The sequence below is a fragment of the Chiloscyllium plagiosum genome, unplaced genomic scaffold (assembly GCF_037043375.1).
Source record: "Chiloscyllium plagiosum isolate Xiang-an unplaced genomic scaffold, Cpla_swu_hap1 HiC_scaffold_7, whole genome shotgun sequence".
Taxonomy (NCBI): Eukaryota; Metazoa; Chordata; class Chondrichthyes; order Orectolobiformes; family Hemiscylliidae; genus Chiloscyllium; species Chiloscyllium plagiosum.
In genome coordinates this window covers 112901766-112920455 of record NW_028270145.1, presented here as the reverse complement: position 1 = coordinate 112920455, position 18690 = coordinate 112901766, and the positions used below count along the sequence as shown (strand labels likewise).

Sequence of the window (18690 nt, the reverse complement as noted above, 5' to 3'; positions counted from 1 at the left end):
CCTGGGGTGTGGTGACAGGGCCTGGGGTGTGGTGACAGGGCCTGGGGTGTGGTGACAGGGCCTGGGGTGTGGTGACAGGGCCTGGGGTGTGGTGCTGGTAAAGGACATGGGCAAAGGTGCTCAGGCCGGAGAATTACTGAACCTCAATATTGAATCCTGAAGGCGGCAGGGTCCCCAACCGGTAAACGAGGTTCTGCACTCTGTCCAATTTAATAATATTCTTATCATAGCAGGACGATCAGAACTGGACATAGTACTCCAAGAGTGGCCTCAATAAAATAGAGTCCTGTAACTCACTCTTGATATAAACCACCCAAACCCCTCAATTAGATTCCAGTCTGTAACTCACTCCCAGATATCTGTTATTCTATGCATAAACCACCCCAAACCCCTCAATTAGATTCCAGTCTGTAACTCACTCCCAGGTATCTGTTATTCTATATATAAACCACCCCAAATCCCTCAATTAGATTCCAGTCTGTAACTCACTCCCAGGTATCTGTTATTCTATATATTAACCACCCTGAACCCCTCAATTAGATTCCAGTCTGTAACTCCCTCCCAGGTATCTGTTATTCTGTATATAAACCGCCCTGAACCCCTCAATTAGATTCCAGTTTGTAACTCCCTCCCAAGTATCTGTTCTATATATTAACCACACAAACCCCTCAATTAGATTCCAGACTCACTCCTGGATATCTGTTATTCTGTATATATACTATTTTTATGAAATGCATCAGAAGATGTTGAAGGAAGTGAGTGTGAAAGTTTCAGTGGCACTGGCAATAAGCTGTCCATGTCACCCCACTGCCCGGTTCTGGGAGTCATTCTGGAGGATTAGAGAATTGCAAACATTGTGTCCTTACACAACAAAGAATTTGAAAGATTAGCTCAGCAAATACAGTCAAGTCAGCGTAACTTTCTAGAAAATAATATTCGGGACAAATTTAATAGTAACCTGGAAAATGATTTGGATGAACCATCATGGATTTCTAAAAGGGAAATTATGTTTAACTAATGTGCTGAATTGCTTTGAGGGGGTAACAGTCAGGCTGAATGACGGTAATGCTGTTTGTGTGGTGGACATGGATTTCCAGAAGGTGTTGAATACATTTCCAAGCGACAGACGTAGGAAGAAAGTTATAGGTTGTAGTATAAAAGGTACAGTAGCAATGTGGATACAAAATTGACCGAGTGATTGGAAACAGCATTGGTCAGTGGATATTATTTGGGCCAGAGGAAGGGTAGTGGAGTTCCCCAGGGGTCAGTATTGGGCCTCTAGCTTTTCCTGATTTATCTCAATGATCTGGATCTTGGTGTGCAGGGGCTAGTTTCAAAGTTTGTTGATGACGTGAAGCTTGGAAGGATTGTAAACTGTGAGGAGGACAGTGTTGAGAACTTTGAAAGGAAATAGACAAGTTGGTGGGTAAGTGGCAGATGAAGTTGAGTGCAGAGAAAAGTGAGGTGATGCACTTCGATACAGAGAACATGGACATTATGAAATAAAGGGTCAATTCCCTGTGTGTGTATGTACAAAAGTTATTAACTGTTACAAGACAGATAGAGAGAGAGTTGTTGATGGAGCAGACAGTATTCCAGGGAAGTATTGATGCACTTATCCTTAGGGAATGGAGACCTCAGCTTTGACTGTTGTGCACAGTTTTGAGTACCACACTTCAGGGAAGATGTTTACAGCTTGGAGAGCAGGCAAAATATGTTTGTGGAAATGGTTCCAGGGATGTGAAACTTCTGTTATGAAGATAGGTTGAAGAACACTGAACAGAACAGGAAAAAAAACCACTTGAATTTTTAAAAGAGATTCCTGTCTGTAACTCACTTGTCCTGTTTCAGTTTAAACCCAGATGTCAGATTGTATTGTGACTGACTGAAGCTCTGATATGCTGTGACCTAATTATGAAGCAATATGCATGAGGAGCATCCCCATTCTCCAAAAGCCCTTCATTTTCTAACAGATGTTTGTGATGCTTTGGTCTAATTAACTGCAGGCGTGTTACCGTCCAGAGAAAAGACACATCCATCATGAGGAGGCGTTTTCTTCAGGTGCCTTCTTGTGAATTAGCATCAGTTTTACAACAACAATGTATTGTGTCAATGTCTCAGTAACAGCTCCCGTAAGCAGTCGGCACACTGTGGGTAAACTCCCGTGTTTCTACATGTCTCAGTGTCAGCTCCTGGACATGAACAACACCCACTGATTCACTGCTGTTTGGTTTAAATGGAGGAGTATTGAAATTGCTGATTTTTATTCATTCAAACCACCAATCTACGTCACTATTTGAATCTTTTATTTCGGTTTCCTGAAGGGAATCATTTATTTTACAAATTAACATCAAGATAAGTAATCTCTGAGTTTTGTTGACATCACTCCCCTTGCCCAGTTTGGGTCCGGTGCCCTTCCTGAGTCCTTGGCATTTATCCAGGTTGGCACAGAAACAGAACACAAAGGAATGGAGGCCCTATCCACAACCTGCTGTTTTAGCTGAGAATCCACAGGGTCTTAAATCACAAAACACTAGCTAATGGCACGTTGGTTTCCTGCACTTCCAATCAGAGGCAAATGAAGCACTGAGCTTCTGTCTGTCTCTGTAGCTAATGTTTTCCTGGAACAGGTGGCTGGTCTATTTCCAGAGGCTGTAGCTTGAGGGAAGCAACAGTCCACATCAAGCATGGGCTGACCAGGAGTCTGTGCCTCTCTGACTGCCTGCCATTAACATGTTAAAAGGGTTCACACACCAATAAGCAACTTGTTTGGCCATGTTGTAAATGTCCTTCCTTATCCACCAGTTCCTGGAGTAGCACACAAAGGTGGAACTCTTGAACACCACCCCAGGACCTCCTATTGGGGGTAACTGCATTGTGGGTCAAACTACAGCACATAGACTGCAGCGGTTCAAGAAGGCAGCTCCCCACCACATTCTCAAGGGGCAACTAAGGACGGGCAATAGATACTGGCCCAGTCAGTGACGCCCACGTTCCACGGGTGGATTTTGAAAAATCAGCAAGTCAGAATTAAATGATGGTACACTTGGGATATAACTGCAGCAGGAAGCCATGATGTGGAGGAGCCGGTGTTGGACTGGGGTGTACAAAGTTAAAACTCACACAACACCAGGTTATGGTCCAACAGGTTTAATTGGAAGCACTAGCTTTCGGAGCACTGCTCCTACATCAGGTGGTTGTGGTGCAGGATCATAAGGCATAGAATTTATGGCAAAAGATCACAGTGTCATGCAGCTGAAATGGTATGTTGAATAAACTTAGATTGTTCTGAAGTCTTTAAGGTGATAAGTCTTTAAGATGAAACATTTAACAATCTAGGTTTATTCAATATATCATTGTTTCACTGTAACCTTCTGCTATAAATTCTCTGTCCTGTGATCCTGCACCACAACCACCTGATGAAGGAGAAGTGCTCTGAAAGCTTGTGCTTCCAAATAAACCTGTTGGACTATAGCCTGGTGCTGTGTGATTTTTAACTTTGCTGGGTGAAGGAGAGACCTAAGGAGAGAAGACTGTTGGAGGATCTTAGAAAAGAATGAAAAAGGATAAACTAAAGAGGATGCTGGAAATCTGAAATGAAAACAGAGATTGCTGGAGAAACTCAGCAGGTCTGGCAGCATCTGTGGAGAGAGAAACAGATAATGTCTTGAGTCCGCTATTACTCTTCTTTGGAACTGATAAATTTAGAAAATAACAAGTTAGACAAAGTGAAGGTACGTTACAAGAAGAAGCCATTCTGGCCAAAGTATTTGTGACAGTTCTTTCCTCTCTCTATAAGAATCTCAGGGAGTCCCTCTCCCACTGCAACTCCCAGGTCATTTCCTCAGCCCTGAAGCTCTTCAACCATGTCCTGAAACAAACTCGCTACCACAGCCACATTTGCTTCCTCAGCGCCTGCTCTGTAACCAACTCATCCCACACGGACTCCGGACCACCTTTAAACCAGCAGAGTTCGGACCCGAACAGGACAAACAGTACAGACTACAGATTCAAAAACACCAGCAACAGTTCTTCTTCAAGATCCTCCGCTCCACGCTTGCAGCAATGCGCCGGTACCTAACCTCTCTATAGTCAGCTCTGCCTCAGCTGAGGGCCACACTCTCTCAGAACTGTAAAGGACCCACTCTGTACTACATCCTCAGGAGAATTCATACTCTCAACAAACAGTATTTCAATTCCATCTCAAAGCTTTATTCCTGATGAAGGGCTTATGCCCGAAACGTCGATTCTCTTGCTCCTCGGATGCTGCCTGAACTGCTGTGCTCTTTCAGCACCACTGATCCAGAATCTGGTTTCCAGCATCTGCAGTCATTGTTTTTACCTCAGTTCTTTGCAAGTTTCACCCCCCTGCAGTATGAATGGATGGGAAGGAGTACGGTCAATTAAGAATCGATACAATGGGAAAGGTTTGAGTCAAGTAAGATTTCATTGAATGGAACAGAACAGGACGATGTTTGACCTGAAGTGATTTGTGACAAATCCTGCAGCAAGTAACTCACCTCCTGACTCCCCAAAGCCTGTCCACCATCTACAAGGCATAAGTCAGGAGGGTGATGGAATATTCCCCACTTGCCCGGATGGGGGCAGCTCCAACAACACTCAAGACGTTTTACACCACCCAGGACAAAGCAGCCCCAACTTGATTGGCATCGCATCCACGAACATCCTCTCCCTCCACCACTGACGCTCAGTAGCAGCAGTATGTACTATCTACAAGATGCACTGCAGATATTCAGCAAGGCTCCTCAGGCAGCACCTTCCAAGTCCATAACCACTTCCATCTAGAAGGACAAGGGCAGCAGATCCATGGGAACACCACCCCCTGCAAGTTCCCCTCCAAGCCACTTACCATTCTGACTTGGGAATATATCACCGTTCGTTCAGTGTCACTGGGTCAAAATCCTGGAATTCCCTCCGTAAGGGCATTGTGGATCCATGTGGACAGTACATGGACTGCAGTGTGTCAGGAAGACAACTCACCACCACCTTCTCAAGGGGAGTTTGAAATGAGTACTAGACAGCCAGTGACGCCCATATCCCATTAGTGAGTTTAAAACAAAATGAAAGTGAATGGAAGGAGTTTGAGTCCCATTGGGTTATTTGCTGAAAAATGTGTTGCTGGAAAAGCGCAGCAGGTCAGGCAGCATCCAAGGAGCAGGAGAATCGACGTTTCGGACATAAGCCCTTCTTCAGGAATTGGGTTATTTGCAATAAGAGTGAACAGGAATGGATTTGATGCACTGGAATTCTGTATAATAGGAGTAAATACGGAGAGGTTTGTGTCCATTGGGATTGTGTGCAATGGGAGTGAATTAGCTTAGGACTAGGATATTTCGATGAAGAGGAGAACGGTCTCTGCTCTTTCCCACACTGACAATGTGAGCAAGAAATGGTGTATTTAATTAGGATTGCTAGCATTACACGCAGCATTTTATATGAAGGGTCTGGGCTGTTGAGGATTTACTTTGTGAATTTTTTTCAAATCCTATTTCTGGATCGCCATAAGACCATAAAACATAGGAGTCATTTGGCCCATCGAGTCAACTCCACTATTCAATCATGGCTAATCATACAATCCCTATAGTATGGAAGCAGGCCATTTGACCCATTGAGTTCACACCAACCCTCTGAAGAGCATCCCACCTAGATGCACCCTATCTCTGTAACCCTGCATTCCTGCATTCCCCATGGCTAATCTGCCTAGCCTGCATATCCTTGGACACTATATGAAATTTAGCGTGGCCACTCCACTGAACCTGCACATCTTTGGACTGTGGGAGGAAACCGGAGCACCCGGAGGAAACCCACACAGACAGAGGGAGTATGTGCAAACTCCACACAGACAGTCACCCGAGGCAGGAATTGAACTTGGGTCCCTGGCTGATATGAGGAGGCAATGGCTAGTGGTGTTGTAGCTAGATTGTTAATCCAGAGACCCAGGTAATGTTCTTGGGACCTGTGTTCAAATCTTACCACGACAGATGGTGGAATAATGATTCAATAGAAATCTGGAATTAAGAATCTAATGATGGCCTTGAATCCATTGTCTGATAGTCAGGAAAACCCATCTCATTCCTTTAGGGAGGGATTTCTGCTGTCTTTACCCTGTCTGGCCTACATATGACTCCAGAATCCCAGTAATTGGGTCACTCTTAACTACCCACTGGGCAATTAAGGACGTGTAATAAATGCTGACCCTAGGTCCTAATCCTGTTAATGAATAAAAATAAAAATTTATCAACCCCATCAGCTATCTCAGACTTCCTGATGGAAGTCCTTCCCCAAAACTGAAAAGATTCACGTTTACTCATTAGAATTTGACTTGAGTGAAGTTGGTACATTAGCATGGGAGTGGGGAGGCTAGGAGTTTAAATGTTTTCATTTTATATAACACTGTTCATATCTTCAGGATATTGCAAAATGATTTTGAACTAATGCAGTACTTTAGAATTGTGGCCATTGCCGTAACAGAATGTGTGGTGGGGTGGGGGGGGTGTTGTTGGGAAGTGTTGGTGTATTGGTAACACTGAGACTCAGGCTAATTCTCTGGAGGTAAGGGTTCAATTCCCCAATTGGTGAGACGCTGATGGAAATTTGAGTTCAATAAAATCTGAAATTAAAAAGCTAGCCTAATGTTGACCATGTAGAAATTGTCACGAAAACCCATCTGGTTCACTAATGTCCCCCAACTGGGGAAGGAAATCTGCAATTCTTACCCAGTCTGGCCTATGTATGACTCCAGACCCACAACAATGTGGTTGACTCTTAATTATCACTGGGCATGAAATGCTGGTCTTGTCATCGATGCCAGATCCTTTTTCTTTAATTCATTCACAGGATGTGGGCATCACTGGCTCGGCCAGCACTTATTGTTCATCACTAATTACCCAGAGGGCATTTAAGAGTCAGCCATATTGCTGTGGCTCTGGTGTCACATGTGATCAAAGGAAAAATGAAAGTCACTTTGCACACAGAAAGCTCCAACTGATAGCCGTGGTGTGAATGTTATATTTGTGATGTTACTCCATGATGTCAAGGGATTGGCATTGGTTTGAGTACTATGGAGAAATCTGCTACTATTCTGTGAATTAGTGGCCATGAGGATTATTTACCTCCATCTGAGAGGGCAGAAGGGATCTCAATTTACCACCACATTAAACAGACAGCTCCTCTGACAGTGCAGCACTCCCTCAGCACTGATCCTCTGACAGTGCAGCACTCCCTCAGCACTGATCCTCTGACAGTGCAGCACTCCCTCAGTACTGATCCTCCGACAGTGCGGCACTCCCTCAGTACTGACACTCTGACAATGCGGCACTCCCTCAGTACTGACCCTCTGACAGTGCAGCACTCCCTCAGTACTGACCATCTGACAGTGCAGCACTCCCTCAGTACTGATCCTCCGACAGTGTGGCACTCCCTCAGTACTGACCCTCTGACAATGCGGCACTCCCTCAATACTGATGCTCTGACACTGCAGCACTCCCTCAGTACTGACCATCTGAGAATGCGGCACTCCCTCAGTACTGCGCTGAGAGTGGCAAGTTTGACTACGTACTCAGGTCTCTGGGGTGGGTCTTGAAGCCACAACATTCAGATTCTGCAACCAGTGTTAACCAACGAGCAATCTAAAAAAAATGACTAAATGTTTACAGATCATATTGTCCTCTGCACTGGTCTGTAATATCAAGGTAATATCACGCAGACAGTAATGCTCTCGGGTATTGGTTCAAATCCCACCATTGCGGTTGGACTTGAATTCAATAAATCTGGAACTGAAAGCTAGTCTCAGTAATGGCACTCATGTCAATGATCATCAATTGTTGTTAAAACCGATCTGGTTCATCAATGTTCTTTAGGAAATCTGCCACCCTGACCTGATGTGACTCCAGAATCACAGCAATGGGGTTGACACTTGACTTTAGAGTGAGTGGATTGCCTTACAAGGAAAGGCTAGACAGGCTAGGCCTGTATCCTGTGGAGTTGAGAAGAGCCAGAGGTGACTTATTTGAAACATATCAGAGTGTCTCAGGGGTCGGTGCTGGGTCCATTACTGTTTGCTATCTATATCAATGATTTGGATGAGAATGTTTGCTGATGACACTAAAATACGGTATCATGGACAGTGAGGAAGGTTACCAGAAATTGCAGCAGGACCTTGATCAGCTGGGGAAGTGAGCCGAGAAATGGCAAATGGAGATTAATATTGACGTGTGAGGTGTTGCATTTTGGAAAGTTAAACCAAGGCAGTAGTTTCATGGTGAATGGTAGGGCCTTAAGGAGTGTAGTGGAACAGAGGGACCTTGGAGTTCAGGTGTACAGTTCTCTGAAAGTGGAGTCCCAGGTAGACAGGGCAGTGAAGAGGGCTTTTGGCACACTGGCCTTCATCAGTCAGGGCACTGAGTATAGAAGTTGGGAAGTTATGTTGCAGTTATATAGGATGTTGGGGAGGCCACACTTGGATACTCCAACTCCCCAAGTTTTGGTTACAGTGCTACAGGAAGGATGTTATTAAACTGGAAAGAGTGTGGAAGATATTTACAAGGATGTTGCCAGGTCTCAAGGGTCTGAGTTATAAGGATTAGATTACTTACAGTGTGGAAACAGGCCCTTCGGCCCAACAAGTCCACACTGCCCCGCCAAAGCACAACCCACCCATACATTTACCCCTTACCTAACACTACGGGCAATTTAGCATGGCCAATTCACCTGACCTGCACATCTTTGGACTGTGGGAGGAAACCGGAGCACCCGGAGGAAACCCACGCAGACACGGGGAGAACGTGCAAACTCCACACAGTCAGTCGCCTGAGGCGGGAATTGAACCCGGGTCTCTGGCGCTGTGAGGCAGCAGTGCTAACCACTGTGCCACCGTGCCGCCCACAGAGAGGTTGGACAAGCTGGGACTTTTTTCTTTAGAACATAGGGAGACTGAGGGGGGATTTTATAGAAGTGTATAAGATCATGAGAGGCATGGATACAGTGAATACACTCAGTCTTTTTCCCAGGGTTGGAGAATCGAGGACTAGAGGACATCAGTTTAAGGTGAGAGAGGAAAGAATAAAAGGGAACCTGAGGGTCAGCTTTTTACCCAGAGGGTGGTACGCATATGGAATGAGCTGCCAGCGGAAGTGGTTGAGGCGGGTACATTAACAACATTGAAAAGGCATTTGGACAAATACATGGATAGGGAAGGATTAGAAGGATATGGGCCAAGTGCAGGGAAATGGGGTTAGTGTGGATGGACATTTTGGTCAGCACGGACCAGTTTGGGCTAAGGACCTGTCTCTGTGCTGTAGGACTCTGAAATTCCTTATAAGATCCTGAAGGTGGGAATATGAAAAGTATGTTTCCCCTTGTGGGATTGTCTAGAACTAGGGTTATCGATTAAAAATAAAGGGTTGTCCATTTAAGACAGAAATAAGGGAACAATATTTCTCTCAGAGGGTTGAGTCTTTGGAATTTCATTCCTCAAAAGGCAGTGGGTGCAGAGTCTTTCAATGTTTTTAAGGCAAAGGGAGATAGATTCTTGATGACGAAGGGGATGGAAAATTATCAGGGAATAGGTAGGACTGTAGAGTTGAGGTCAAAATCAGATGAGCCACAATCCTATTGAAAGGGGAAACAGGCTTGAAGGGCTGAGTGGCCTCCTCTTGTTTGCATTGTTGTAACCGCCTTCTGAAATGGCCCTAGCGCATTGTCAGGGCAATTGGAAATGGGTAACAAACTGAGCTGGTTACACCTGCATCCTGTAAAAGACCACCTCGATGGATGGTGCAGCTTTCCCAACCCAATATCCCTCTTTACCCTCAGGCCACCGATTCGAGGACAATCCAGGTGTGCGTCGGCATCTGGTGAAGAAACCGTCCAAAAGCCAAATGAGTAAAGTCAGCATCAAAGTCCCACAGGCCGGGATGAAGAGGTTCCAGCTGGACAGAAAGCCCCATGAGGTACAGAGCATTTTCTACACCTTCACTCTGCCATCGTTCAATGTAACACGCCGTGTGCATTTGTGTAGCGCCTCTCACAACCTCCGGGCATTCATTTGCAGCTGACGAGGCACCTTCTGGAAGTGCAGTCGCTGCCCGTGATGTCAGCAATTCCACTTTGTGCACAGCAAGCTCCCACAAGCAACAACAAAACAATGACCAGGCCATTTATTGGTTTGGTGATGGGATGGGTTTTGGTGCAGGACATTGGACATGGACTCCCTCGTGGTGCTTTCAAAGTGAGGCCAATGAATCTTTTACACAGCCCCCTCAGAGGCTGGTTTGGACCTCAGCACCCCTTCTGAAGGATGGCACCTCTGGCAAGACAGCACCCCCTTCGTCCTGTTGATCATAGACCCAAAGGCAATTAGGTCCAAGGTAGGATTGGAGGAGAGGGTGCAAACCTATTGAGCAATTGCATTGCAGCTCAGGACAGCACCCCCTGGGTTAAGTCAGTGGTGGGCATCACTGGGTGTGGCCCAGAGGGGGTCAGGTTCCTGAGGGAGGTGGGGAAGTCCTGGGGAGGGGGATCTAACTCACCACTCACCACTCCTCTGATCTGGCAGCTGCAGCTTTCTGAGCACCTATCTCACTCTTGCTGTCCCCCGCCCCCCCCCCCCACCCCCCTCCCACCCCGTATCCCGACCCCTACATCCCACCCCCTCCATTTGGACAGGTTTTCGTCGAGCTGAACGAGCTGGTGTTGGGGAAGAACAATGAGATGTCGTGGCAGGAGACCGCTCGGTGGATCAAGTTTGAGGAAGACGTGGAATCAGAGACAGACAAGTGGGGAAAGCCGCACGTGGCGTCCCTCACATTCCGCAGCCTCCTGGAACTGAGGAAGACCATCGCACAAGGTGAGTACCGTCACGGGGTACACCTGCTGAACCTCAGTATCCTTCTTACTCTTCCTGTGTAACCCTGAGCTCAGCTTCCAACCCCAGACCTTCCATGTGCTGGTGTCGGTCTGGGGTGGGCAAGGTCAGAGGTCACATGACACCAGGTTAACCGGTCTATTTGAAACCACAAGCTTTCAGAGCTGCTTGCAATTTCAAATATATCTGTTGGGCTATAACCTGATGTTATGTGACTTGTGTTCTCTGGAGTTTAGAAATTACAACTTTGTTTCCTCCATTCCTGAGATGTGGGTGTCACTGGTCAGGACCAATGTCCCTAATTGCCCTTGAACTGGATGGCTTACTGTGAAAATGTGAGATTTTGCACTTTGGCAGGAAGAACAGAGGAGCTGACTATTATTTAAATTGAGAAAGACTGAAGAAAGCAACACAACAGAGGGATTTGGGAATCTTTGTGCATGAACCAGGAAAAGCTACTGTCCAAGTTCAAAGGGTAATAGGGAAGGTGAATGGACTGTTGGCCTTTATTGCAAAGGAAGTGGGGTATAAAGGTGAAGCAGTTTTGTTAAACTATGCAAAACAGTAGTCAGACTAGAGCTGGAACATCATGAGCAGTTTTGATCCTCTTACCTAAATAATGATTGATGTTGGAGACAGTCCAGAGAGGGCTCACTCGGCTGATGCCGGATATAGAGGGACTGTCTTATGACGGGAGATTGAGTAGGTTGGTATTTTTCTCATTGGAATATAGAAAAAGGAGAGGAGAGCGTGTTGATACATACAGGATCCCACGGAAACCTGACAGGGGAGATGTGGAGAAGTGGTTTCCCCTTGGGGGAGAGTCTAGGACCAGAGGGCATCATCTCAGAATAAGGTGCCAACCTCCCCCATTTAAAAGAGAGATGTGGAGGAATTTCTTCTCTCGGAGAGGAGTGTATCTGTGGAATTCTTTACCGCAGAGGGCTGTTGAGGCTGGGTCACTGAGAGAGGCAGATTTTTAATCAGGAAGGGAATGAAGGGCTATGGGGGAAAGGCAGGAAAGTGGAATTGAGGATTATCACATCACAGCCATACGAATGGCGGAACAGAATCGATGGGCTGAATGCCCTATCTCTGCTCCTATGTCTTATTGTCATATGGCCATTTCAGAGGCAGTTAAGGGTCAACCACATTGCTGTGGGCCTAGAGTTACATGTAGGCCAGGCCAGGTAAGGATGGCAGTTTCCTTCCCTAAAGGACATTAGTGAACCAGATGAGCTTTTATCGATGATGGGTTCATGGTCACCCTCACTGAAACTAACTTTCAATTCCAGATTTACTAACCAAGTTTAAATTCTATTAGCTGCTGTGGTGAGATTCAAACCTGTGTACTCAGGTAGCCAGGAAAGGCCTAAAGAGAGAGCTCAGAAGAGCCAGGAGGAGACATGAGAAGTTGTTGGTGGATAGGATCAGGGTAAACCCTAAGGCTTTCTATAGGTATTTAAGGAATAAAAGAATGATGAGAGTAAGATTAGGGCCAGTCAAGGATAGTAGTGGGAAGTCGTGTGTGGAGTCAGAGGAGATAGGGGAAGCACTAAATGAATATTTTTCGACAGTATTCTCTCTAGAAAACGACAATGTTGTCGAGGAGAATACTGAGATACAGGCTACTAGACTCGGTGGGATTGAGGTTCACAAGGAAGAGGTATTAGAAATCCTGCAGTGTGTGAAAATAGATAAGTCCCCTGGGCCGGATGGGATTTATCCTAGGATCCTCTGGGAAGCCAGGGAGGAGATTGCTGAGTCTTTGGCATTGACCTTTAAATCATCATTGTCTACAGGAATAGTGCCTGAGGACTGGAGGATAGCAAATGTGGTTCCCCTGTTCAAGAAGGGGAGTAGAGACAACCCTGGTAATTATAGACCAGTGAGCCTTACTTCAGTTGTTGGTAAAGTGTTGGAAAAGGTTATAAGAGATAGGATTTATAATCATCTAGAAAAGAATAATTTGATTAGGGATAGTCAGCACGGTTTTGTGAAGGGTAGGTCATGCCTCACAAACCTTATTGAGTTCTTGGAGAAGGTGACCAAACAGGTAGATGAGAGTAAACCGGTTGATGTGGTGTATATGGATTTCAGCAAGGCGTTCGATAAGGTTCCCCACAGTAGGCTATTGTACAAAATGTGGAGGATTGTGGGACATATAGCAGTTTGGATCACTAATTGGCTTGCTGAAAGAAGACAGAGGGTGGTGGTTGATGGGAAATGTTCATCCTGGAGTCCAGTTACCAGTGGTGTACCACAAGGGTCGGTGTTGGGTCCACTGCTGTTCGTCATTTTTATAAACGACCTAGATGAGGACGTAGAAGGGTAGGTTAGTAAATTTGCAGAGGACATTAAGGTTGGTGGAGTTGTGGATAGTTGACGAAGGATGTTGTAGGTTATAGAGAGACATGGATAAGCTGCAGAGCTGGGCTGAGAGGTGGCAAATGGAGTTTAATGCGGACAAGTGTGAGGTGATTCTCTTTGGTCGGAGTAACCGGAATGCAAAGTACTGGGCTAATGGTAAGATTCTTGGTAGTGTAGATGAGCAGAGAGATCTTGGTGTCCATGTACACAGATCCTTGAAAGTTGACACCCAGATTGACAGGGTTGTTAAGAAGGCATACAGTGTTTTAGCTTTTATTAATACAGGGATCGAGTTCCGGAACCATGAGGTTATGCTACAGCTGTACAAAACTCTGGTGCGGCCGCACTTGGAATATTGTGTACAGTTCTGATCACCGCATTATAAGGAGAATGTGGAAGCTTTGGAAAGGGTGCAGAGGAGATTTATTAGGATGTTGCCTGGTATGGAGGGGAGGTCTTACGAGGAAAGGCTGAGAGACTTGAGGCTGTTTTCGTTAGAGAGAAGAAGGTTGAGAGGTGACTTAATAGAGACATATAAGATAATCAGAGGATTAGATAGGGTGGACAGGGAGAGCCTTTTTCCAAGTATGGTGATGGCAAGCACGAGGGGCAATAACTTTAAATTGAGGGGAGATAGGAATAGGACAGATGTCAGAGGTAGTTTATTTACTCAGAGAGTAGTAAGGGTATGGAATGCTTTGCCTGCAACGGTAGTAGATTCGCCAACTTTAAGTACATTTAAGTCGTCATTGGACAAGCATATGGACGTACATGGAATAGTGTCGGTGGGATGGGCTTCAGATTGGTATGACAGGGCGGCGCAACATCGAGGGCCGAAGGGCCTGTACTGCGCTGTAATGTTCTATGTTCAGAGCATTAGCCTGGGCCTCTGGGTTCTATGACAATGGCCTGGGACATGATGTACATCAATCATTGGCCCACAACAAAGTCCTGGGGCTCCGGCTGTGCTGGGGTGAGGGGTTGGAGCTGCTCCACTTCGGTCAATTTCTGTTCTAGTTTCAGTTCATGTTAACCTTTTCACATTTGATGGTAATTTCTCAGTCTCAATCTCTGGGATTTCCTTCCTAAACCTCTCCACATCTCCCCCAGCTCATTCCCACTGCCAACAATAAGGCATTTCTTACAATTTACCTCTTCACCAAAGTTTTAGTCACCTAATATCTTCACATATATTTATTAACCATGAGAGGGTGCAGAAAGGATTGACAAAGATGTTCCCAAAGTTGGAGGGTTTGAGCTATAGGGAGAAGCTGAATAGGCTGGGGCTGTTTTCCCTGGAGCATTGGAAGCTGAGGGGTGACCTGATTGAGGTTTATAAAATCATGAGGTCTTTTCCCTTGGGTAGGGGAGTCCAAAACTAGAGGATACAGGTTTACGGTAAGAGGGGAAAGATCTAAAAGGGACCTAAAGGGTAATGTTTTCACGCAGAGGGTAGTATGTATATGGAATGAGATGCCAGAGGAAGTGGCAATTACAACATTTAAAAGGCATCTGGATGGGTGTATGAATAGGAAGGGTTTAAAGGGACATGGGCCAAGTGCTGGCAAATGGGACTAGATTAATTTAGGATATCTGGTCGGCATGGCCGAGATGGATTGAAAGGTCTGTTTCTGCGCTGTGTGACTGGATTTGGCTTGGTGCTAAATGTTACAAAACAAAACCGTAGCAGACTCAGCAACTTTAAGGGCATTTAAATGGTCATTGGATAAACATATGGATGAGAACGGAATAGCGGAGGATAGATGGACTTCAGATTGTGTCCACAGGGTGGCGCAACATCGAGGGCCGAAGGGCCTGTACTGCGCTGTAATGTTCTATGTTCTATGTTTTAAATTGCAATAAAACCACAGCAGGTCTGGCAGCATCTTTGGAGAGAAAGCAGAACTGTTCTGCCTCGAAGACGAGTCACTGGATCTGAAACATTACCTTTTCTTTCTCTCTATAGATGCTGCCAGACCTGCTGAGAATTTCCAGCAATGTCTGCTTTTGTTCTGATTTCCAGCATCTGCAATTCTTTATTTTTTTGTATGTTGGGTCTTGAATATCGTTTGATAACTACCTTGTGTCATGCTGAAAGATGTTTTGACAGTGATAAAGCAAGAAACAAAGTCAGAAATTGCTGGAGAAACTCAGCAGGTCTGGCACCATCTGTGGAGAGAAATAAGAATTAATGTTTCGGGTCCAGTGACCCTTCTTCAGGACTGATAGGAACTTACTTTTTTTTTTAGATTAGATTACATTACAGTGTGGAAACAGGCCCTTCGGCCCAACAAGTCCACACCGACCCGCCGAAGCGCAACCCACCCATACCCCTACATTTACCCATTACCTAACACTACGGGCAACTTAACATGGTCAATTCACCTGACCTGCACATCTTTTGGATTGTGGGAGGAAGCCGGAGCACCCGGAGGAAACCCACGCAGACACGGGGAGAATGTGCAAACTCCACACAGCCTGAGGAGGGAATTGAACCCGGGTCTCAGGCGCTGTGAGGCAGCAGTGCTAACCACCGTGCCACCCACAGTCCTTTGTTTTCTTTATATAAAGCGAGATTATTTTACAGGCTTATCAACATTCTGTCTAGGTTGTAGAGCTGAAGAGCATTTACTCAAGAGAACTTAGGGCGATATTTTGTGGCTCACCGGAGAATTCACACAGACTGGGCTCCAGACGGTGAGAAGGAGCTGTCCAGAGATGTCAAGTTCTGAAATTGCTGCTCCAGTCCCTTCCCAAACCCTTACTTCATCTGTCGCCATGCAGGGGGAGAGCTCAGGGATTGCAGTTGGGAGGGAGTGAGAGGGGGAATATAAGTAGTGAGACAGTGTTTTGGGAGAATGTGATTGGGGTCCAGCGGTTCCTAAGCATTGTAAATGAGTTTGGGGATGGGGATGATGTTTGCTGGCTGAGGGAGAAATGTAAATAATGAGAGAGGATTCAGGGGAGACGGTGTTCAGGGTTTGGAGTGAGGGGCGTTTGGGAAATGAGAAAGTGGCTTGAAGGTTCAGGGGATTGTAAATGGGGTGACGGGGTAAATGTAGACAGCAAATGGGACTTGGAAGCTCAGGGTAAGGGGAAAGTAAGTGGGGTTAAGGAGATTGTAAATGGGCTGGGTATGTAAATGGGGATAGAGGGGTCAGTCAAATATGAGTGAGGTAGGGATGCATCTACACACACTATGGAGAATTTATGTTCGGTGGATTGAGAGATTTGTAAGTGGGAAGAGTTTCTGAACACCATCCCCTGCAAGTTCCCCTCCAAGCCACTCACCATCCTGACTTGGAAATATATCGCCGTTCCTGTCGCTGGGTCAAAATCCTGGAACTCCCTCCCTAAGGGACTTTGTGGGTCTACCCACAGCACAGCAACCAGAAGTGTCTGAGGTGGGTACATTAACATTTAAAAGGCATTTGGACATGGATAGGAAAGGTTTAGAAGGGTGCAGGGAAATGGGATTAGAGCAGATGAATATTTTGGTCAGCATGGACCAGTTCGGGCCAAAGGGCCTGTCTTCGTGCTGTAGGATTCTATGATTCTATGACTGCAGTGGTTCAAGAAGGCAACTCACTACCACCTTCTCAAAGAGGGCAACTAGGGACAGACAATAAATGCTGGGCCCGCCAGCGATGTGAATGAGTGGGATGAGTGAATAAAGTGTTTTTGTGTGTCTCTCGCAGGTGCTGTGCTGCTGGATCTGGAGCAGAAAACATTGCCTGGAATAGCCCAGCTGGTGGTGGAAACCATGGTGATCACAGATCAGATCAAACCGGAAGACAGGGCCAGTGTATTGAGAGCACTCCTTGTCAAACACAGGTACCGCAGGGGGAGGGGAGGCTTTGTAACCCCAGTCCTCCAAGAATCTGAGCTACCATGGGAGAGAGTGAGAGGCTGGAATGGAATAAAGTGGTTCAGAGGGGTTTATATATCGAAATGCCAATACCCAGGAGGGAGGTACAGACTGGAATCTAATTGAGGGGTTCGGGGTGGTTTACATAGAGAATAACAGATACCTGGGAGGGAGTTACAGACTGGAATCTAATTGAGGGGATCGGGGTGGTTTACATGTAGAATAACAGATACCTGGGAGGGAGTTACAGACTGGAATCTAATCGAGGGGATCAGGGTGGTTTATATACAGAATAACAGATACCCGGGAGGGAGTTACAGACTGGAATCTAATTGAGGGGTTCGGGGTGGTTTACATAGAGAATAACAGATACCCGGGAGGGAGTTACAGATTGGAATCTAATCGAGGGGCTCGGGGTGGTTTATATACAGAATAACAGATACCTAGATATGTGTTGAATGCTGGAATCTAATCGAGGGTTTCAGGGGGTTTATATACAGAATAACAAACGTATAGAATCACAGATGCCAGTTTTCACCTAATTTGATTCACTCCATTTGATATAAAAAAATATTTGGAGGCTATGGGCCCTGACAACATTCTGGCAATAGTATACAACACTGGCAACTGCCTAACAATGTGGGAAATCGCCCAGGTATGTCCCGTACATAAAAAGCAGGATAAATCCAGCCCCGCAAATTCCCACCCCATCAGTCTACGCTCGACCATCAGTAAAGTGATGGAAGGGGTCAGTAACAGAGCTATCAAGCAGCACCTGCTCAGCAATAACCTGCTCAGTGACGCCCAGTTTGGGCTCCCCCATGGTCACTCAGCCCCCATTACAGCCTTGGGTCAGACATGGACAAAGGAGCTGAATTCCAGCGGGGAGAGGGGAGTGATAGCACATAATATCAAGGCTGTATCTGAGTGAGTTTGGCATCAAGGAGCCCTAGTAATACTGGAATCAATGTGTATCAGGTGCAAACTCTCTGCTGGTTTAAGTCAGACCTGACACATAGGAAGATGGTGGTGGTTGTTGGAGGTAAGTTATCTCAGCTCCAGGACATCTCTGCAGGAGTTCCTCGGGGTAGAGTCCTAGACCCAACCACCTTCAGCTACTTCATCAATGATCTTCCCTCCATCATAAGGTCAGAAGTGGGGATGTTCACCGATGATTACACAATGTTCGTGACTCCTCAAGTATGGAAGCAGTCCATGTCCAAATGCAGCAAGATCTGTATAATAGCCAAGTTTCGGCTGATGAGTGGCAAGTAACATTGAACTGAATTGAATTGAATTTAATTGAACCAGGTGTACTGAGGGACAGTGAAAAGCTTTCTTGCCACACAAGTGCCAGGTAAAATTGAACATAGAACAGTACAGCACAGGGACAGGCCCTTTGGCCCACCACATCCATGCTCACCACGATGCCATTCTAAAATGACCCACCTGCCTGCACATGGTCCATACCCCTCCATTCCCTGCTTGCTCACATGTCTGTCTAAATGCCCATTAAACATTGCTGCTGTTTCTGCATCTACCACCTCCCCTGGCAGTATGTTCCAGG

The 18690-nt window shown here is 46.0% G+C and overlaps 1 protein-coding gene across 3 annotated transcripts in view; it reads left to right on the top strand.

Annotated features, from left to right (window-relative positions):
* LOC122551953 (anion exchange protein 3-like) overlaps window positions 1-18690 on the top strand; it is a 313611-nt gene that overhangs the window by 170407 nt on the left and 124514 nt on the right. For all 3 annotated transcript variants that reach the window (XM_087989369.1, XM_087989367.1, XM_087989368.1), the window contains exons 7-9: window positions 9835-9971; window positions 10687-10867; window positions 16954-17089. In XM_087989369.1, the coding sequence (XP_087845495.1) occupies window positions 9835-9971; window positions 10687-10867; window positions 16954-17089 (454 nt within the window). The remainder of the gene's footprint in view (window positions 1-9834; window positions 9972-10686; window positions 10868-16953; window positions 17090-18690) is intronic.